Source organism: Sapajus apella, unplaced genomic scaffold, assembly GCF_009761245.1.
Source record: "Sapajus apella isolate SASKATOON/1434 unplaced genomic scaffold, GSC_monkey_1.0 scaffold37, whole genome shotgun sequence".
Classification (NCBI taxonomy): domain Eukaryota; kingdom Metazoa; phylum Chordata; class Mammalia; order Primates; family Cebidae; genus Sapajus; species Sapajus apella.
In genome coordinates this window covers 14,702,926-14,721,104 of record NW_022436977.1, presented here as the reverse complement: position 1 = coordinate 14,721,104, position 18,179 = coordinate 14,702,926, and the positions used below count along the sequence as shown (strand labels likewise).

At 44.5% G+C, this 18,179-nt stretch overlaps 1 protein-coding gene across 4 annotated transcripts in view; it reads right to left on the bottom strand.

Moving 5' to 3' along the window:
• Positions 1 to 13,599, bottom strand: part of TRPM7 (transient receptor potential cation channel subfamily M member 7) — a 124,183-nt gene extending 110,584 nt beyond the window's left edge. For 3 of the 4 annotated variants that reach the window (XM_032297481.1, XM_032297482.1, XM_032297483.1), the window contains exon 1: positions 13,316 to 13,599. In XM_032297481.1, coding sequence (XP_032153372.1) covers positions 13,316 to 13,318 — 3 coding nt within the window. In that variant the 5' untranslated portion in view covers positions 13,319 to 13,599. The remainder of the gene's footprint in view (positions 1 to 13,315) is intronic. The other variant, XM_032297484.1, reaches the window with a different exon arrangement.
• Positions 13,600 to 18,179: the final 4,580 nt, after the last annotated feature.

Here is an 18,179-nt window from a genome sequence, read left to right as displayed (position 1 = left end):
GCACATTTTATACCAGTACCATGCTATTTTGGTGACTATTGCCTTACAATATAGTTTGAAATCAGGTAGTGTGATGCCTCCAGATACGTTATTTTTCTTTAGTTGTGCTTTGGCTATGTGGGCTCTTTTTTGGTTCCATATGAATTTTTGAATTTTTTTCTCATTCTGTGAAGAATGACTGAGGTATTTTGATGGGAATTGCATTGAATTTGTACTGCTTTTGGCAATATAGCAATTTTCATAATATTGATTCTACCCATCCATGAGCATGGGATGTTTCCATTTGTTTGTGTTACCTATGAGTTCTTTCAGCAATGTTTGGTATTTTTCCTTGTAGAAGTCTTTCACCCTTGGTTAGGGATATTCCTAAATTGTTTTTTTTATTGTTTTTTTTTTTTTTTTTTTTTTTTTTTTTGAGACGGAGTTTCAATCATGTTACCCAGGCTGGAGTGCAATGGCGCGATCTCGGCTCACCGCAACCTCCGCCTCCTGGGTTCAGGCAATTCTCCTGCCTCAGCCTCCTGAGCAGCTGGGACTACAGGCACGCGCCACCATGCCCAGCTAATTTTTTTGTAGTTTTCGTAGAGACGGGGTTTCACCATGTTGACCAGGATGGTCTTGATCTCTTGACCTCGTGATCCACCCGCCTCGGCCTCCCAAAGTGCTGGGATTACAGGCTTGAGCCACTGCGCCCGGCCCCCCCCCCCCCTTTTTTTTTTTTTTTTTTTAACTCTTTTTAAAAAAAAAATCCATTCAATTATTCTGTGTCTCTTATTTATTTCTGAGACAGGGTTTTGCTCTGTCACCCAGGCTGGATGGAAAAAAGATCCATTCAACCATTCTGTGTCTTTTATTTATTTTTGAGACAGGGTTTTGCTCTGTTACCCAGGCTGGATGGAGTGCAGTGGTGTGATCAGCTCACTACAGCCTCTACGTTCTGGGCTCAGTGATGTTCCTGCCTCAGTCTCCAGAGTAGTTAAGATGTCACCATGCCCGGCTATTTTTTTTCTAGAGATGGGGTCTCACTATGTTCCAGGCTGGTCTCAAGCAATTCTCCTACCTCAGTCTCACAAGTAGCTAGGAATATAGGCATGAGCCACTGGCCACTGTGCCTGGTTTTTTTTGTTTTTTTTTTTTTTGAGATGGAATTTCACTCACTGCTCAGGCTGCAATTCAATGATGCAATTTCAGCTCACTGCAACCTCTGCCTCCTGGGTTCATGTGATTCTCTAGCCTCAGCCTCCTGAGTAGCTGTGATTACAGGCACTCACCACCATGCCCAGCTAATTTTTGTAATTATTAGTAGAAACGGGGTTTCACCATGTTGGTCAGGCTGGTTTAAACTCCTGACCTCAGGCGATCCACCCACCTTAGCAGCCCAAAGTGCTGGGATTACAGGTGTGAGCCAGGGTGCCCAGCCAGCATCTGGTTTCTAATAAATTTTTGATGCCATAATTTATAACTTTTTGTATTGTGTATCCCTTAACAAATTACTGTTGCTATTATTTTTAATAGTTTTGTCTTTAACCTTCATACTAAAAATATAAATTATTTACATACCATCATTACGGTATTAAAGTATTTTAAATTAACTCCATACTTACATTTACCAGTAAGTTTTATACTTTCATACATTTTTTGTTACTAATTAGCATCCTTATCTTTCAGCTTGAAGAAATTCTGTTAGCATTTCTTGTAACACAGTCTAGTGGTATGAACTCTGAGCTTTTGTTTGGGAAAATCTTTATCCTCCTTCATTTTTTTTTTTTTTTTTTTTGAGACGGAGTTTCGCTCGTTACCCAGGCTGGAGTGCAATGGCGCGATCTCGGCTCACCGCAACCTCCGCCTCCTGGGTTCAGGCAATTCTCCTGCCTCAGCCTCCCGAGTAGCTGGGATTACAGGCACGCACCACCATGCCCAGCTAATTTTTGTATTTTTAGTAGAGACAGGGTTTCACCATGTTGACCAAGATGGTCTCGATCTCTTGGCCTTGTGATCCACCCGCCTCGGCCTCCCACAGTGCTGGGATTACAGGCGTGAGCCACCGCGCCCGGCCTCCTCCTTCATTTCTTAAGAAGAGCTGTGCCAGGTACAGTATTCTTGGTTGGCAGGTTCTTTGGTTTTCTTCCTCCTTCAACATTTTGAACATATCATCCCATCAACTACATCCCACAGTAGTTTATGGGTTTTTTTCCCAAGAGCTGGAAACCACAGTTGTTCCTCACTGGCAAATCCACCTAAAACCTTAGCAAACAATTTGCTACAAGTCACTTAAATTGTGTCACTCCCATGCTAACAGATTTTTACTAAATTTTGTGCCTACAGGGACATATAATGACATTAGCATGCTTCGAAAAATCTCCTGGCCGGGCGCAGTGGCTCACACCTATAATTCCAGCACTTTGGGGGGCTGAGACGGGTGGATCACCTGAGATCTGGAGTCTGAGACCAGCCTGGCCAACACGGTGAAACCCTGTCTCTACTAAAAATACAAAAATTAGCTGGGCATAGTGGCAGAACTTTGTAATCTCAGCTACTCAGGAAGGTGAGGCAGGAGAATCACTTGAACCCAGGACACTGAGGTTGCAGTGAGCCAAGATTGAGCCACTGCACTCCAGCATGGGTGACAAGAGCAAAGCTCCATCTCATAAAGAAAAAAAAAAAGAAAGAAAATCTCCTACAGCTTCCCTACTTCATTCACCAATTTTGCTTACTTCAAAAACTTATTACCTCTCATTCTGTTTATGTGAAAGCCAAATTTAAATATATTCTCACCACACATGGCATTCTCATCATTTATGGCCTTTACGGATTACAGAGGAACTGGCGTCACATTTCCAATATTCACATACCCCAGCTAAAAGTTGTAAATATCACCTAATGATAAAAAAAAAGTTTTTACAGTTTTTGAAATTCAAAGTATCTGTTCTGCCATCAGTTACCCAACCAAATGTGCCCTGTATTACAAATATAAAAACTCCTGGTTTTATACACTTTGCTTTTGTTTTGCTAGGCTGCACTACCAAATTTTTACCAGGAGGTGGCAAACTACAAACACAAATCTGAAATTTCAATCTGTATGTTTCAAGTAATGTAAAAAATAACTATATCCACAGAATGCTAGTAGTGGAGGGAAACTTAAAGATCACCTGGTGATCTTCAGTGGTTAATTCAGTGGTGATCTTCAGCACAGATATTGGAGTCAGAGACTGATCTGAGTTAGAATCCCAGCTGTGCTGTTTACCGTGTGCAACCTTGTGCAAGTTTCAGAACTTCTGTTTCCTTATCTGTAAAACAGGCTAACAACCGTACTTAGTTACTCTATTAAAATGATCCATGCAAGTTGTTTTAGCACAACGCATGGCACGTAGTCAAATTTCATCCATGATGGTAATCACTTCAAAATTCCTTAAATTGTAAATTTTTATACCAGTCTACCAGCAATAAGGGGCACACATAGCACATATAAACCTAAGCACATCTTACTCTCTAAATAAATCACTACCAGCAAGCACATCCTTCTTGCCCAGATGCTGCTAGCAAAAATTTGGGGAAAAAAAAATTAAAGACTCCTAAAAAATCCTGCTGTTAAGGTAACATGTGGAAATCAATTTTTTTAAAGAAATAAATACATTCTGTGATTCTATATATTAAAATTAGACAGAAGATTCTAGCTATGGAGAAGTAGGTCCTATTGGGCTAACCATCCCACAGATAACCACCATAAACTCTGGACAAAAGAAAAAGAGACTGGGCGCAGTGGCTCACCTGTGTAATCCTAGCACTTTGGGGGACCAAGATGGGAGGACTGCTTAAGGCCAGGAGTTTGAGACCAGCCTGGTCAACAGAGCAAGCCCTTATCGCTATCGTTTTAACCTATAAAATGTCTTAAAAAATAAAACGATCAAGACTTGAGGACACCGAAGAGCAACCAAAAGCAAGCAGAAACTACATGGAGCCTATACAACTGTACTTAGAATAAAGGAATAGTACTGAGTGAGTTTCCCAGTTTTTAAGGCTTTTTGCCTGAAGACAGTCCCCATCCCATACCTAATGAACAGCTAAATACCAATAAAAATCCCACAGTCTTACGGGCTTGAAGAACCAGAACACCCAGTTCAAGGTGACAACAGAAGCTGCAAAGTGATGGGAAAGTTTCTGCAAAAGAGTCAAGAAAAGGAGTCCTTGCTGTTAAAAGAAAGTCGGTCGGGCGCGGTGGCTCGCGCCTCTAATCCAAGGACGTTGGAGGCCAAGGCGGGCGGATCACCTGAGGTTGGGAGTTCAAGACCAGCCCGACCAACATGGTGAAACCCTGTTTTTTTTTTTAAAAAAAAAAGGAAAAAAAAAAAGGTCAAAGGGGAAAAAAAAAAAGAGTCCTAAATACTTCACACTGACTCTACACAAATCTCCTGCTGACCCATCAAGAATATACACATGGAGCAGCCTCTAAGAAGCCCAGCTAAATAAAATAGCTGAGCAGATATTCCTGCTGCCCACTGTAGGAGAGACAGAATTTGGAGTTTGAGTACAATAAAGTTAATCAACAACTGTCTTAATCTGCTTGGACTGCCACAACAAATACCACACAGACTTGAGGGGATAACAACTGAAATAAATTTGCTCACAGTTATGGAGACTGGAAGTTTCAGATCAAGATTCCAGAGGGCCAGCGTCTGCTGAGGGCTCTCAGACAGCTGCCTCCTCACTGTGTCTTCACACAGGGAGGAAGCAGTGAATAAGCTCTCTGGTATCTCTTCTTCTAAGGACATAAATCCTGTCAGATCCACGGCCCCATCCTCATGACCTCATCTATCCCTGATTACCTCCATCTCCAAAAGTCCTCATCTCCAGACACCAACGCACTGGAGGTTAGGGCTTCAACATATGAATTCCCGGGGAGGCGGGGAGGTCACAGACATTCAGTATGTAACAACAACAACAACACACACACATATAGCAGAGGATTAAAGGAGAACCCAGAGGGAGAACCCTCTATTAAGTAACAATCCCAATGTCCAATATACACTCCAGAATGACTAGATATGGTAAGAACAGGAAAATGTGACCCATACTCAAAAGAAAGGTAATCAAATTAAAAGAAATTGCCTATTTAAAAAATTCATGTGGAAGTTAAGAAAAGAAAGAAAAGTTAAATGACACTAAAGACCTAGAAATTCAGAGTTATATGATAAATTTGTTCATGGGTCAACATGCCTGCCAAGGATGACACAGACAATGACAAATAAGACTAGCCTAAAGCAAAATGTTGAAATAAGCTGGCACTCTCTGACTTCCCCTATCAGAGTCCAATACATCTGACTTTCTGGCACTCTTACAGGCCCTAATCTCAACTTCCATTCTTTTTTTTTAATATATATACATAATTTTATGTCACAGAATTCCACTGGTACTCTAAACTGGCTGCCAACTACTCAACTAATTAACTAATAATTAGATATTATTGACATTTTAGATGTGAACTCTGTGAGTCTTCAAGATACTATTGAAAAAGCATCTATAATTCTGTAACAATCAGCAGAAAAGTTCTATATATTAAAAAACGTAAGGCCAGGTGCAGTGACTCATGCCTGTAATTCCAATACTGTGGGAGGCTGAAGCAGGAGGACCACTTAAGCCTAGGAGTTCAAGATCAACCTGGGCAACAAGAGCACCATCTTTACAAAAACAAAAAACAAAAAATTGTTTTTTAGGCTGGGCGCAGTGGCTCACGCCTGTAATCCCAGCACTTTGGGAGGCCGAGGTGGGTGGATCACAAGGTCAGGAGATCAAGACCATCCTGGCCAACACGGTAAAACCTCATCTTAAAAAATAAAAATAAAACAAATAAAAATAAAATAAATTTTTTTTGAGACAGAGTCTCTCTCTGTCACCCAGGCTGGAGTGCAACGCCGTGATCTCGGCTCTTGGCAACCTCTGCCTCATGAGTTCAAGTGATTCTCCTGCCTCAGCCTCTTGAGTAGCTGGAACTACAGGTGCAAGCCACCACACCTGGCTAATTTTTTGTATTTTTAGTAGAGAAAGGGTATCACCATGTAGGCCAGGATGGTCTCAATCTCCTGACCTTGTGTTCCACCCAAAGTGCTGGGATTACAGGTGTGGGCCACTGCCCCTGGCCAAAAAAAATTTTTTTTAAAGATGGGGTTTCACCATGTTGGTCAGGCTGGTCTTGAACTCCCGACCTCAGGTGATCCGCCTGCCTTGGCCTCCAAAGTGCTTGGATTACAGGCGTGAGCCACCACGCCCGGCCCCAAATTTTTTTTTTAATTAGCCAGGTTGGTAGTATGGGCTTATAGTTCCAGCTACTTGGGAGACTGAAGTGGGAGCATCACTTAAGCCTGACAGAGTGGGACTGCAGCAAGCCATGATCATGCCACTGCACTCTGACCTGGGCAACAGAGCAAGACACTATCCAAAAAAGAAGAAAAGAAAAGAAAACTTGGACATTCACATTGTAAGCCATATCAACCCATTATCTATCAGTTAGTAGGGTGCTGATACTTTGTTGATACATGCATGATAGGCTTCTGCAGGTTTTATTTATTTGAGTCCCACTCAGGCTGGAGTGCAATTGCCCGATCTCAGCTCACTGCAACTTCCGCCTCCTGGGTTCAAGCAGTTCTCATGGCTCAGTGTCCCAAGAATCTGGGATTATAGGCACACACCACCACGTCCACCTGATTTTTAAGTTTTTAGTAGAGATGGGGTTATCCACGTTGGCCACGCTGATCTCAAACTCCTGGTCTGAAGCAATCTGGCCACCTCAGCCTCCCAAAGTGCTGGAATTACAGGCATAAGCCTCCATGCCAAGGCTTTCCTGCAGTTTTTAACAAAGAGTTACACCCATTCAGAAATCTATTTACCTTATAACTTTTCTAATCTAGTAAGGATAGCCTCAGAGTATGCGTCTCTGTACTTGTCAAAATAAAATGCATGGCCAGAGGTGGCTGATGTCTCTAATCCCAGCACTTTGGGAGTCCGAGGTGGGTGGATCACTTGAGGTCAGGAGTTCAAGACCAGCCTAGTCAACATAATGAAACCCCGTCTCTACTAAAAATACAAAAATGAGCTGCATGTGGTGGCGGGCGCCTGTAATCCCAGCTACTCATGAGGCTGAGGCAGGAGAATTGCTTGAACCCAGGAGGCTAAGGTTGCAGGGAGCTGAGATTGCCACACTGCACTCCAGCCTGGGTGACAGAGCAAGACTAGTCTCAAAAATAAAAAAATTGTGTGTATTTGTGTGTGTAAAGCATTTACAGCAATGGCCACAGCTAAATGCTGACACGTTAGCTACTGTAAAAATGTGCCTAAAGCCTGTTACACACTTCTCTTAGTCCAAAGTATCTTCTGGGTGTTGGGTATGATAAATCATACTCCGACTGGGAAGACTATCGGTTTGCATATTAAAGGGTAATGTATAGCCCTGTCTTTCTGGACTAATTAATGTTTCTGCAGTGTCCTAATAGTAATAGTCTGCTTCTCAGGTAACTTTCCTCCTATCATCTCCAGTGCACTATCAAACTGCCAGCAAAAGCAGAAAACTAAGCCTGTTAAATTTCACTTTGCACATATTTTTCAATCAGTGAACTCTGTCTCAAGGTTGCTATATTATCGATAACTTACCTCAAAAGCTTTTTTCTCACTTTTCACAAGGAGCTTGGTTTCGAAAGCTTAAGATTTCCAGAAGTCTAACAGTTGAATAGTTGAGGTGTCATGTTATTGACATGTTCATATGATGGTAAGAGGGGCAAACAGTATTTCACAGACTTTAATCCTAATATTGCTCCTTGAAACCAGAAGGCGGAGGTTGCAGTGAGCCAAGATCACGCCACTGCACTCCAGCCTGGGCAAAAGAGCGAAACTCCAACTCAAAAAACAAAAACAAAAACAAAAGACTGTGACCTGACAAAAACAGTCAGGTCAAGGGTCAAGACTATCAACTTCAAAAAACTGCTTACCCAGTTTGTAGAGAGCTAAGAAAAAAAAAAAACTGCTTACCTTCACACACCAAAATTTAACAGGGTTCTAAAACCTCTACATGGTCAGAAAACTAAATACTCACAGAAAAACAGTTTAAAAAAATCCAGAGCATGAGGACAGAAATTCGAGACCAGCCTGGTCAACACGGTGAAACCCCATCTCTACTAAAAATATAAAAATTAGGTGGGCGTTGTGGTGGATGCCTGTAATCTCAGCTACTCTGGAGGCTAAGGCAGGAGACTCACTTGAACCCAGGAAGTGACCCAAGATGGCACCACTGCACTCCAGCCTGGGTGACGAGAGTGAAACTCTGTCTAAAAAAAAAAAAAAAAAAAAAATCCAGAGCAATTTTCTGCATCCAAAATGAATTGCACCAAAAAGTCAACAAAATCTCTAAAAGTACTAACTTAAAGTAGAACTAATCATGTTTTTTTTCTTTTTTTAATCAATAAAGCACATCTGAGCAGAAGAACTAATCATATTTTTATAAACTGCAAGAGGTCCAAGTCAAATGCTGCATTCACATTCAAACTAATCTAATAATTGCAAAGCATCACCTAAAAGTGACACCCATCTAAGTTCCTTTTTCTGATTCACATAAATGGACTCAGTTACAATCCCCTTAGGCAAATAATGCTTACGTCCTAAACTAACCTTAATCACCAAATTTTGCTTCCGAATACCAAACTTTATTATTTTTTTTTAAGACAGGATCTGGTTCTGTCACCCAGGCTGGATGGCATGATCTCAGCTCACTGCAACCTCAACCCACCCACCCACCCTCAGCCCCCCAAGTAGCTGGGACCACAGGTATGTGGTGTGTGTCACCATGCCCAGCTAATTTATAATCTTTTTGGTAGGGACTGGGTTTCGCCATGTTCCCCAAGCTGATCTTGTACTCCTAGGCTTAAGGGATCCACCCACCTCAGCCTCTCAAAGTGCTAGAACTACAAGCATGAGCCACTGCACCCTGTTCCAGGTACCAGACTTAAAGCAGACATTTAACAGGCAGGTCACTTAAAAAAAACTTCAATTTACTTATATGTTGAAAGATTTTCCAAAAAGAAAGGAAAAAGAAAAACCCAGAATGAAAAATAGTAGATCAATGACAAAAACTACATCGCTACTACAAAAACTACTACATGAATAACTGATGGGGAACTTCACAACTAAGAGATCAGGCATTAGACAACACGAATCCACTGGTCAATTTTAACATTAAAAAAAAGGGAGAGAGAGGCTGGGTGCAGTGGTTCTTGCCTGTAATCCCAGCACTTTGGGAGGCTAAGGAGAGCTGATCACGAAGTCAAGAGAGACCAGCCTGGCCAACATGGAGAAACCCTGTCTCGACTAAAAATACAAAAATTAGTCAGGCATAGTGGCAGGTGCCTGTAATCCCAGCTATTCAGGAGGCTAAAGCAGGAGAATCACTTGTACCCGGCAGGTGGAGGTTACAGTAAGCCCAGATCATGCACTCCAGCCTGGGTGACAAGGGCAAGAATCCATCTCAAAAACATAAAACAAACAAACAAAAACAGACAACATGTGCCTCTTAAAGTAATGCAACAAAAAGCACACAGTACTATCTGGGAGTACTGTTCAAAGTATGAAACTGAAATCTGATTGACTTTTTTTTTTGAGGCAGAATCTCATTCTGTCACCCAGGATGGAGTGCAACAGCTTGATCTTGGCTCACTGAAACCTCTGCCTCCAGTTCAAGCGATTTTTCTGCCTCAGCCTCCCCAGTAAGCTAGGATCACAGGCATCCACAACGATGCCCAACTAATTTTTGTATTTTTAGGAGAGATGGGGTTTCACCATGTTGGCCGGGCTGGTTTTGAACTCTTGGTGATCCATGATCTACCTGCCATGACCTCCCAAAGGTGCGGGGATTACTGCCCTCCCCATCAAGTCTTTTTTATTTTTGAGACAAAGTCTCACTCTGTCACACAGGCTGGAGTGCTGCGGCACAATCTCGTTTCCCTGCAACCTCCACCTCCCAGGGTAACTCAATACTCTCTGCCTTAGCCTTCGGAGTACCTGGGATTGCAAGTGAGCACCACCATGCCCAGCTACTAACTCTTTTTTTTTTTTTTTTTTGAGATGGCGTCTCTGTCACCCAGGCTGGAGTACAGTGGCACAATCTCAGCTGACTGCAACCTCCAACTCCTGGGTTCAAGCGATTCTCCTGCCTCAGCCTCCTGGGTAGCTGGGACTACAGGCATGTGTCACCACACCTGGCTAATTTTGTATTTTTAGTAGAGACAGGGTTTCACCATATTGGCCAGGCTGGTTCTTAAACTCCTGACCTCAGGTGATCAGCCTGCCTCGGCCTCCCAAAGTGCTGGGATTACAGGGGTGAGCCACCATGTCCGGTCCTGATCAAGTCTTTAGATTAACTACTAGTTCACATGAAATACAAAGGAGAGGCCAGGTGCAGTGACGTACACCTGTAATCCCAACACTTTGGGAGGCGAGGTGGACGGATCACTGGAGGTCAGGAGTGCAAGACAATCCTGGCCAATATGGCGAAACCTGGCCTCCACTAAAAATACAAAAATTAGCTAGGCATGGTGGCTCTCACCTGAGTCCCAGCTACTTGGGAGGTTGAGGCAGGAATCACTTGAACCCAGGGGGCGAAGTTGCAGTGAGCCAAGATTGCAACACTGAACTCAGCCTGGGAAACAGAGCGAGACTTCATCTCAAAAAAGAAGGAAAAAAAGGCCGGGCATGGTGGTTCCCTCCTGTAATCCCAGCACTTTGGGAGGTCGAGGCGGGCGGATCATGAGGTCAGGACGCAGAGATGAGCCTGGCCAACATGGCGAAATTCCGTTTCTACTAAAAATACAAAAGAAATTAGCCAGGCATGGTAGAGGGTGCCTGCAATCCCTGCTACTGGGAAGGCTGAGGCAGGAGAATCGCCTGAACCTGGGAGGTGGTGGCTGCAGTGAGCAGAGACCTTGCCATTGCATTCCAGCCTGGGCGACAGAGCAAACTGCATCTCAAAAAAAAAAAAGGAAAAGAGAAAATACACAGGAGAAAGAAACATGTTAGATGACACTACAGGGATGCATTCAACAAAATCTAAACTGTAGGAAATTCTACAGGGCAAATGGGATTTCTTCAACAAATAAATGGTAAATAACACCTCCACACCGCGAGAGAAAGCACTAGAGTCTGAAAGTTACCAACCAAATGCTCTGTGCAAAATTCTTTGGAACTCGAGTCAAACCAATCAACTCACTAAAACATGAGACAATCAGGGAAATATGCTGAATGTTTAATGACATTAAGCAATTATTAATATTTAGGTGTGCTAATAATATTGTAATTATGTTAAAAAGTCCTTGTTGGCCGGGCGCGGTGGCTCAAGCCTGTAATCCCAGCACTTTGGGAGGCCGAGGCGGGTGGATCACGAGGTCAAGAGATCGAGACCATCCTGGTCAACATGGTGAAACCCTGTCTCTACTAAAAATACAAAAAATTAGCTGGGCATGGTGGCGCGTGCCTGTAATCCCAGCGACTCAGGAGGCTGAGGCAGGAGAATTGCCTGAACCCAGGAGGCGGAGGTTGCGGTGAGCCGAGATCGCGCCATTGCACTCCAGCCTGGGTAACAAGAGCGAAACTCCGTCTCAAAAAAATAAATAAATAAATAAATAAAAATAAATAACAAAAAATAAAAAGTCCTTGTCTGTTTAAGCAGGAACACAATAAACTATCCATAAATGACATTTGTCTGGGATTTGCTTTAAAATTATCCAACTGAGGAAGAACAGAAGGAGTAACAGAAGAAATAAAATTCACATGGTTGAAGCTGTTGAAACTGGCCAATGGGTATACGGTAGTTTATTCTACAATTTATCTTTGCATGTTTGAAATCTTTCAGTTTAGCCTGGCTCCATAGCTCTCCCGCCTGTAATCCCAGCACTTTGGGAATAGCTCCTGCCTGTAATCCCAGCACTTTGGGCGGATCACCTGAGGTCAGGAATTCGAGACAGCCTGGCCAAACATGGGAAACTCCGTCTCCACCAAAAATGCAAAACTTAGCCAGGCGTAGTGGCTACAGTTCCAGCTACTCGGGAGGCTGAGGCAGGACAACCGCTTGAACCTAGGAGGCGGAGGTTGCAGTGAGCTGAGATCGCATCACTGCACTGGAGCCTGGGCGACAGAGTGAGACCCTGTCTCAAAACAAACAAACAAAAAAGAAAAAGGTGTAAAATAGTGGAAGACACATTATTTACTCAAAGTATAGCTACATTTGTGAGATAAGTAGAACCCTTATTTTAGTTTTGTATGGCACTTGAATTAGCGTTCAGTGAAAAGCAAACTTGCCAGACTCCAGCAGAGAGAGAGTAGTCAGCAGCAGAGGGAGAGCTGTGTGCAGAAGAGGGAGAGCTGTCTGCAGCAGAGGGAGAGTTGACTGCATAAAGCCTATCAAATTCAATACTGACCAAAATTACCTCCTCTGCGCTTCAGGACCCTGATCTAAATGGCTTTCATTTTAAGAAATCTTCAAAATTGGTTCCTGATATCCAAAAACAAAAATAAAAAGGTCTATCGGAAGCCGCAATGCACCGCCTCCCTCTCTCCATTCTGTACCTTCTGGTTTAAAACACGCTCTGGGGCAACGCATAAGGTAGCTCGACTTAAATACTGACTGACAGTACCTCTTGGTCTCCACAGAAGTCTCTCCCCACCCACCAAAATCCTTAATTCTTGCTAAAGAAAAAAGATCTACCTTCAATATTGTCAAATCCCTCCGTTTTGGCTCCAAAAAGCAAATGTACCTATAAGAGTATCCGCTGCACAGCAAACAAGGCACAGCTCCAAACCCGTGTCCTCTACCCACTTTTTGGGCCCTTCCAGCCCTCCCTCCCTTTTCCCATGTTGAACCTGAGCAGAGCTTTTGGCTCCCTTATCTACCAGCAACTGGCGCCAGGAGGACCGTGCTCCCAGGAGATGCGGAGCTTGAAGGCTGAGCGCAGCGTCGGGCGCGCTGCGGCGGCTCAGATCAACCCAGCCAGGTAGTCCCCGGCTCGCGCCTCTGCCGCCTCGAGAGGCCCTAGCTGGAAGACGGGTCTCGGCTCAGGGGATTCCCGCGAAGAGATGTCGTGTCGAACTTGCTACCTGCTCCCGCCCCTCACCCCCGAACGAAATGCACACCCGTCCCGCCAGGACAAATCCGGAAGCCTCAAGGCAATTCGGGGGTCCTTCGCCGCTGGAACGCGGCTCCCCACACACTTGCCTGCCAGGTCCTCTCCTTTACCGCCCGCAACCCCAGGACCATTCCCCGCCCCGGCCTGCGTGGGTCCAGTACCATTCTCCTCACGGGGCGGACTCCGGAAGGGCAGCAACTCCTCCTCCTCCTCCTCCGCGGCCTGTAGCCATCTATCGGGAAGCGTCTCTGGACGCGGCAGCAGAGGCCGCCGGACAAGGAACGCCCAGGGAAACCTTCTCAGAACTAACTCAGCTCCGGCGCTAGCAGCTGAAGCCGAGTCTTTCATAATTGTGCGACCAACTCCTCCGGGTGACTGGCCACAGGGACGCGCCCGCGCCCGCCTCCGCCGGCGACGGGGCTGGAGACGGACCACGTGAGCGGCGCGGCGCGTGCGTCGCCGCCCGCGGGTCGGGTCACGTGAAGGGCGCGCGCTCCCTCGCTCGCAGGCCGCCTCCAAGCGCGCCGCGCGCACGCGCCGGGCGGGAGCGCGTCCCCATGCCGACCGCCTCCGGTTTCCCGAAGGTGGTGGGGTGTTCATGCCGTATCTCCGTTGGATACCTAAGCGGGACTTACACAAACAGCTGCCTCAGCTACGAGAGTGGAACTTGGGGAATCGGAGGTTGAGGGTTAAGGTTCCAGGCTTCCGGATGCAGTCTGGAGTTGCTGCGTGAGCTCGTTCCGCTAACTAGGCCTGGCCTCTGTCGGCCCGCTACAGCAAACTCCAGTGTCCCAACACCCTCTTAGTGCTTCAGAGCTGGTAGAGGCTTTAAATGTTACTCTCGACTCGTCCAAAATGCAAAATGATCTTACCCCAATCATGTTCTTCCTCTAGCCTCTCCTGTTGCTGCTGCTGGTAAATCTTCTTGGTTTAACTGTGGGACTATCCTTTTCCCTCCAGAGATAATCATCCACATACATGCATACACTACACCTTCTGAACCAAAGACTGGGTTGTTCCCTGGAACTAATATTTACCTATCCACCTTTCCATTTCTTTTGCTATCACACAAGCCCTGGTTAGGCTATTAGCAATAGTTCACTAAATATGATTCCTCATCTAAAAGGAAGACCACAATCAGTTTAATTTTCTTTTTTAGTTTTTTTTTTTTTTTGAGACGGAGTTTCGCTCTTGTTACCCAGGCTGGAGTGCAATGGCGCGATCTCGGCTCACCGCAACCTCCGCCTCCCGGGTTCAGGCAATTCTGCCTCAGCCTCCTGAGTCGCTGGGATTACAGGCACGCGCCACCATGCCCAGCTAATTTTTTGTATTTTTAGTAGAGACGGGGTTTCACCATGTTGACCAGGATGGTCTCGATCTCTTGACCTCGTGATCCACCCGCCTCGGCCTCCCAAAGTGCTGGGATTACAGGCTTGAGCCACCGCGCCCGGCAGCTTAATTTTCTTAAAACATTGCTTTAATATCTCCTTTCTGCTCCTGGAGACTTCGAGAGTTCCTCAGTCTGACCCTCGGGGATCCGACTCTGTCTTATCTCTTTCTTAAAAAACGACTTTATTTTAAAATAATTGAAACGACAAACTGCACATATTTAAATGTCCAATCTGAAAAGTTTTGACATACCTATGCACCCATGAAATCACCATAATCAACATAAGTCAACTCTAAGTTTCCTCCCAGCTTTATAATCCCTTCCTCCCGTTCCTCTCCATCATATCCCTTATCATCTACAGATCTGCTTTCAGTACAGGTAAGTTTGGACATGCTAAAGTTTTATACACAGGAATCATACAGCATGCACCTTTTTTTTCCATCTAGCTTCTCTCACTCAACATAATTATGGTCTCTCAAACATGATGACCCACAATTCACTGAAGTAGGATCTTCTCTCAGAAAAAAACGAATCCACCCACTGGTTCCCCCAGCTTGTGAACAATCTTCAGGTATTGTGTATTTCTTCCCCATCTGGCAGGTCCAGCCGAACCAAGGCTTAAAAATGTTTTAATATATGTGCCACTTATTATGCAATCAGCAGCTGATAGTTGGGGGAAAAAAAAGGAAAAAATATGTGTCACATTGAATTGTCAGCCTTGGGGAAGGCATTTTGACTAATTCATGCATGCATCAATAAATATTTATCTTCTGGATTTCAGTTGGGCCTACACACTTCCTGCCTGTAGGGGCTTTATAATCTAGAAGGAGGAGACAGACAAACTGGAAAATCAAAATCAAATGAGATTAGAGTGCTTTATATGTTGTTAGAATTTTGTAACTCTGGTCTTGTATTCATAAATGCTTCGCCCCTTGGATGGTGTAGAAATGAAACAATATGGGCTCCTTGACACTTGCCAGAACTCTTTTGTAAAATGGAAATTTTAGAGTTGGAAATGGGGAACAAAATTTGTCCTTAATTGAACTAATCAAAATAAATTCCTTAATTTTCAAGTGATCACCAGCCTTGAAATTCACAGATGCTAAAAAAAAGAAAAAAAAGCCGGGTACAGTGGCTTACGCCTGTAATCCCAGCACTTTGGGAGGCTGAGGTGGGTGGATCACCTTAGGTCAGGAGTTTGAGACCAGCCTGACCAATATGGTGAAACCCATCTTAAAAAAAATAAAATAAAATAAAAAAGAAATTCACAGATGCTGACTTTCAGTCAGCAATCAACTTTTGAAAATGAATTTATGCATTCAAAAAATAGGTACTGAGCCAGGCACAGTGGCTGTGCCTCAGCTACCCCAGAGGTTGAGGCAAAAGGATCATGTGAGTCCAGTTCTGGGCTGTAGTGCGCTGTGTGCATTGGGTGCCTGTGCTAAGTTCAGCATCAACATGGTGACTTCCTGGGAGCCAGGAACGATCAGATTACCTAAAGAGTGGTGAACCAACCCAGGACAGAAATTGAGCAGGTCAAAATTCGTGCTGATCAGTAGTCGGATAGTGCCTGTGGATAGCCACCACACTCAAGCCTGGACTACATAGCAAGACCACGTCTCTAAAAAACAAATAAATCTTGAAATATATATATAAATATATACATGTATACACATATACCTGTATAAATATATATATGTATATACATATATATATATATATATATATAGTCAGTGTCTAAGAATATCAGGAGCATTCATAGTCAGTGTTCAGTGATGACAAGATAGATAATTCAGTGTTTCAGAAAATGTTTGTTAAATGTTCTGGCTGGGTGCAGTGGCTCACACCTGTAATTCCAGCACTTTGGGAGGCCGAGGCAGGCAGATCACAAGGTCAGGAGTTCGAGACCAGCCTGGCCAATATGGTGAAACCCCGTCTCTACTAAAAATACAAAAAAAATTAGCCAGGCATGGTGGCATGTGCCTGTAGTCCCAGCTACTCAGAGGGGCTGAGGCAGAAGAATTGCTTGAACCTGGGAGGCAGAGGTTGCAGTGAGCTGAGATCGCGCCACTGCACTCCAGCCTGGACAACAGAGGGAGACTCCATCTCAAAAATAATAATAATTTAAAAATAGACTGGGCACAGTGACTCATGCCTGTAATCCCAACACTTTGGGAGGCTGAGGCAGGCTGATCACCTGAGGTCAGGAGTTCGAGACCAGCCTGACCAACATGGTGAAACCCTGTGTCTACTAAAATACAAAAATTAGCTGGGCATGGTGGTGAGTGACTGTAATCCCAACTACTTGGGAGGCTGAGAGGAGAATCCCTTGAACCCGGGAGGCAGAGGTTGCAGTGAGCCAAGATCATGCCACTACATTCCAGCCTGGGTGACAGAGTGAGACTCCATCCTAAATAAATAAAGAAGTAAATGTTGTTACACTTTTTTCCAGAAGAGTTTTGTTTCCATTTTGGTCGATGACATGTCTATTTTTCACTCTCACTAGATGACATACTAATACTCTTCCTTGTCCTTGCCTAGTTACAACAATTCAACACTTACTAGTATACTGTTTAAAGTGCCATGCAAAATAATATGAGAATAAAACAATACAGTCTGGGCAACATGGTGAAACACTGTCTCTACAAAAAAAAAAAAAGGAAGAAGAAAAATTAGCCCAGTGTGGCAGTGCATGCCTGCAGTCCCAGCTACTCAGAGGCTGAGGTGGGAAGATTGCTTGAGCCCTGTGTTGAGCAAGAGCATGCCACTGTACTCGAGCCTGGGTGACAGGGCAAGACCCTGTCTCAAAATAAATAAATAAACAATAAAATGATTAAGACTCTCTTGAATTTTTTTTTTTTTTTCCTGAGACAGAGTCTTGGTCTGATGCCCAAGCTAGAATCCAGTGGCATGATCTTGGCTCACTGCAACCTCTACCTCCCAGGTTCAAGTGATTCTGCTGCCTCAGCCTCCCGAGTAGCTGGGATTAGAGGTGCCCACCACCATGCCTGGCTAATTTTTCTATTTTGAGTGGAGACAGGCTTTCACCATGTTGGCCAGGCTGGTCTTGGACTCCTGATCTCAAGTGATACACCCATCTCCGCCTCCCAGAGTCTTTGGGAGCAAGATTTTGTCTCAAAAAACAAACAACAACATTTACCTTCATTATGACTTAGTCTTGTATCTTCCTCTGTTGCATAAGAACAGTGTTTCTCATCCTGGCTCAACTCCCGGCTCAATGCAGCCTCAACTCCTGACTTCAAGTGATCTGCCTGCCTTGGCCTCCCAGATTGCTGGGATTATATGCGTGAGCCACTGCACCTGGCCTACTGAAGGGTTTTTTGTTTTTGTTTTTGTTTTTTGAGATGGAGTTTCGCTCTTGTTACCCAGGCTGGAGTGCAATGGCGCGATCTCGGCTCACCGCAACCTCCGCCTCCTGGGTTCAAGCAATTCTCCTGCCTCAGCCTCCCGAGTAGCTGGGACTACAGGCGTGCGCCACCATGCCCAGCTAATTTTTGTATTTTTAGTAGAGACGGTGTTTCACCATGTTGACCAGGATGGTCTTGATCTCTTGACCTCGTGATCCACCCGCCTCGGCCTCCCAAAGTGCTGGGATTACAGGCGTGAGCCACCGC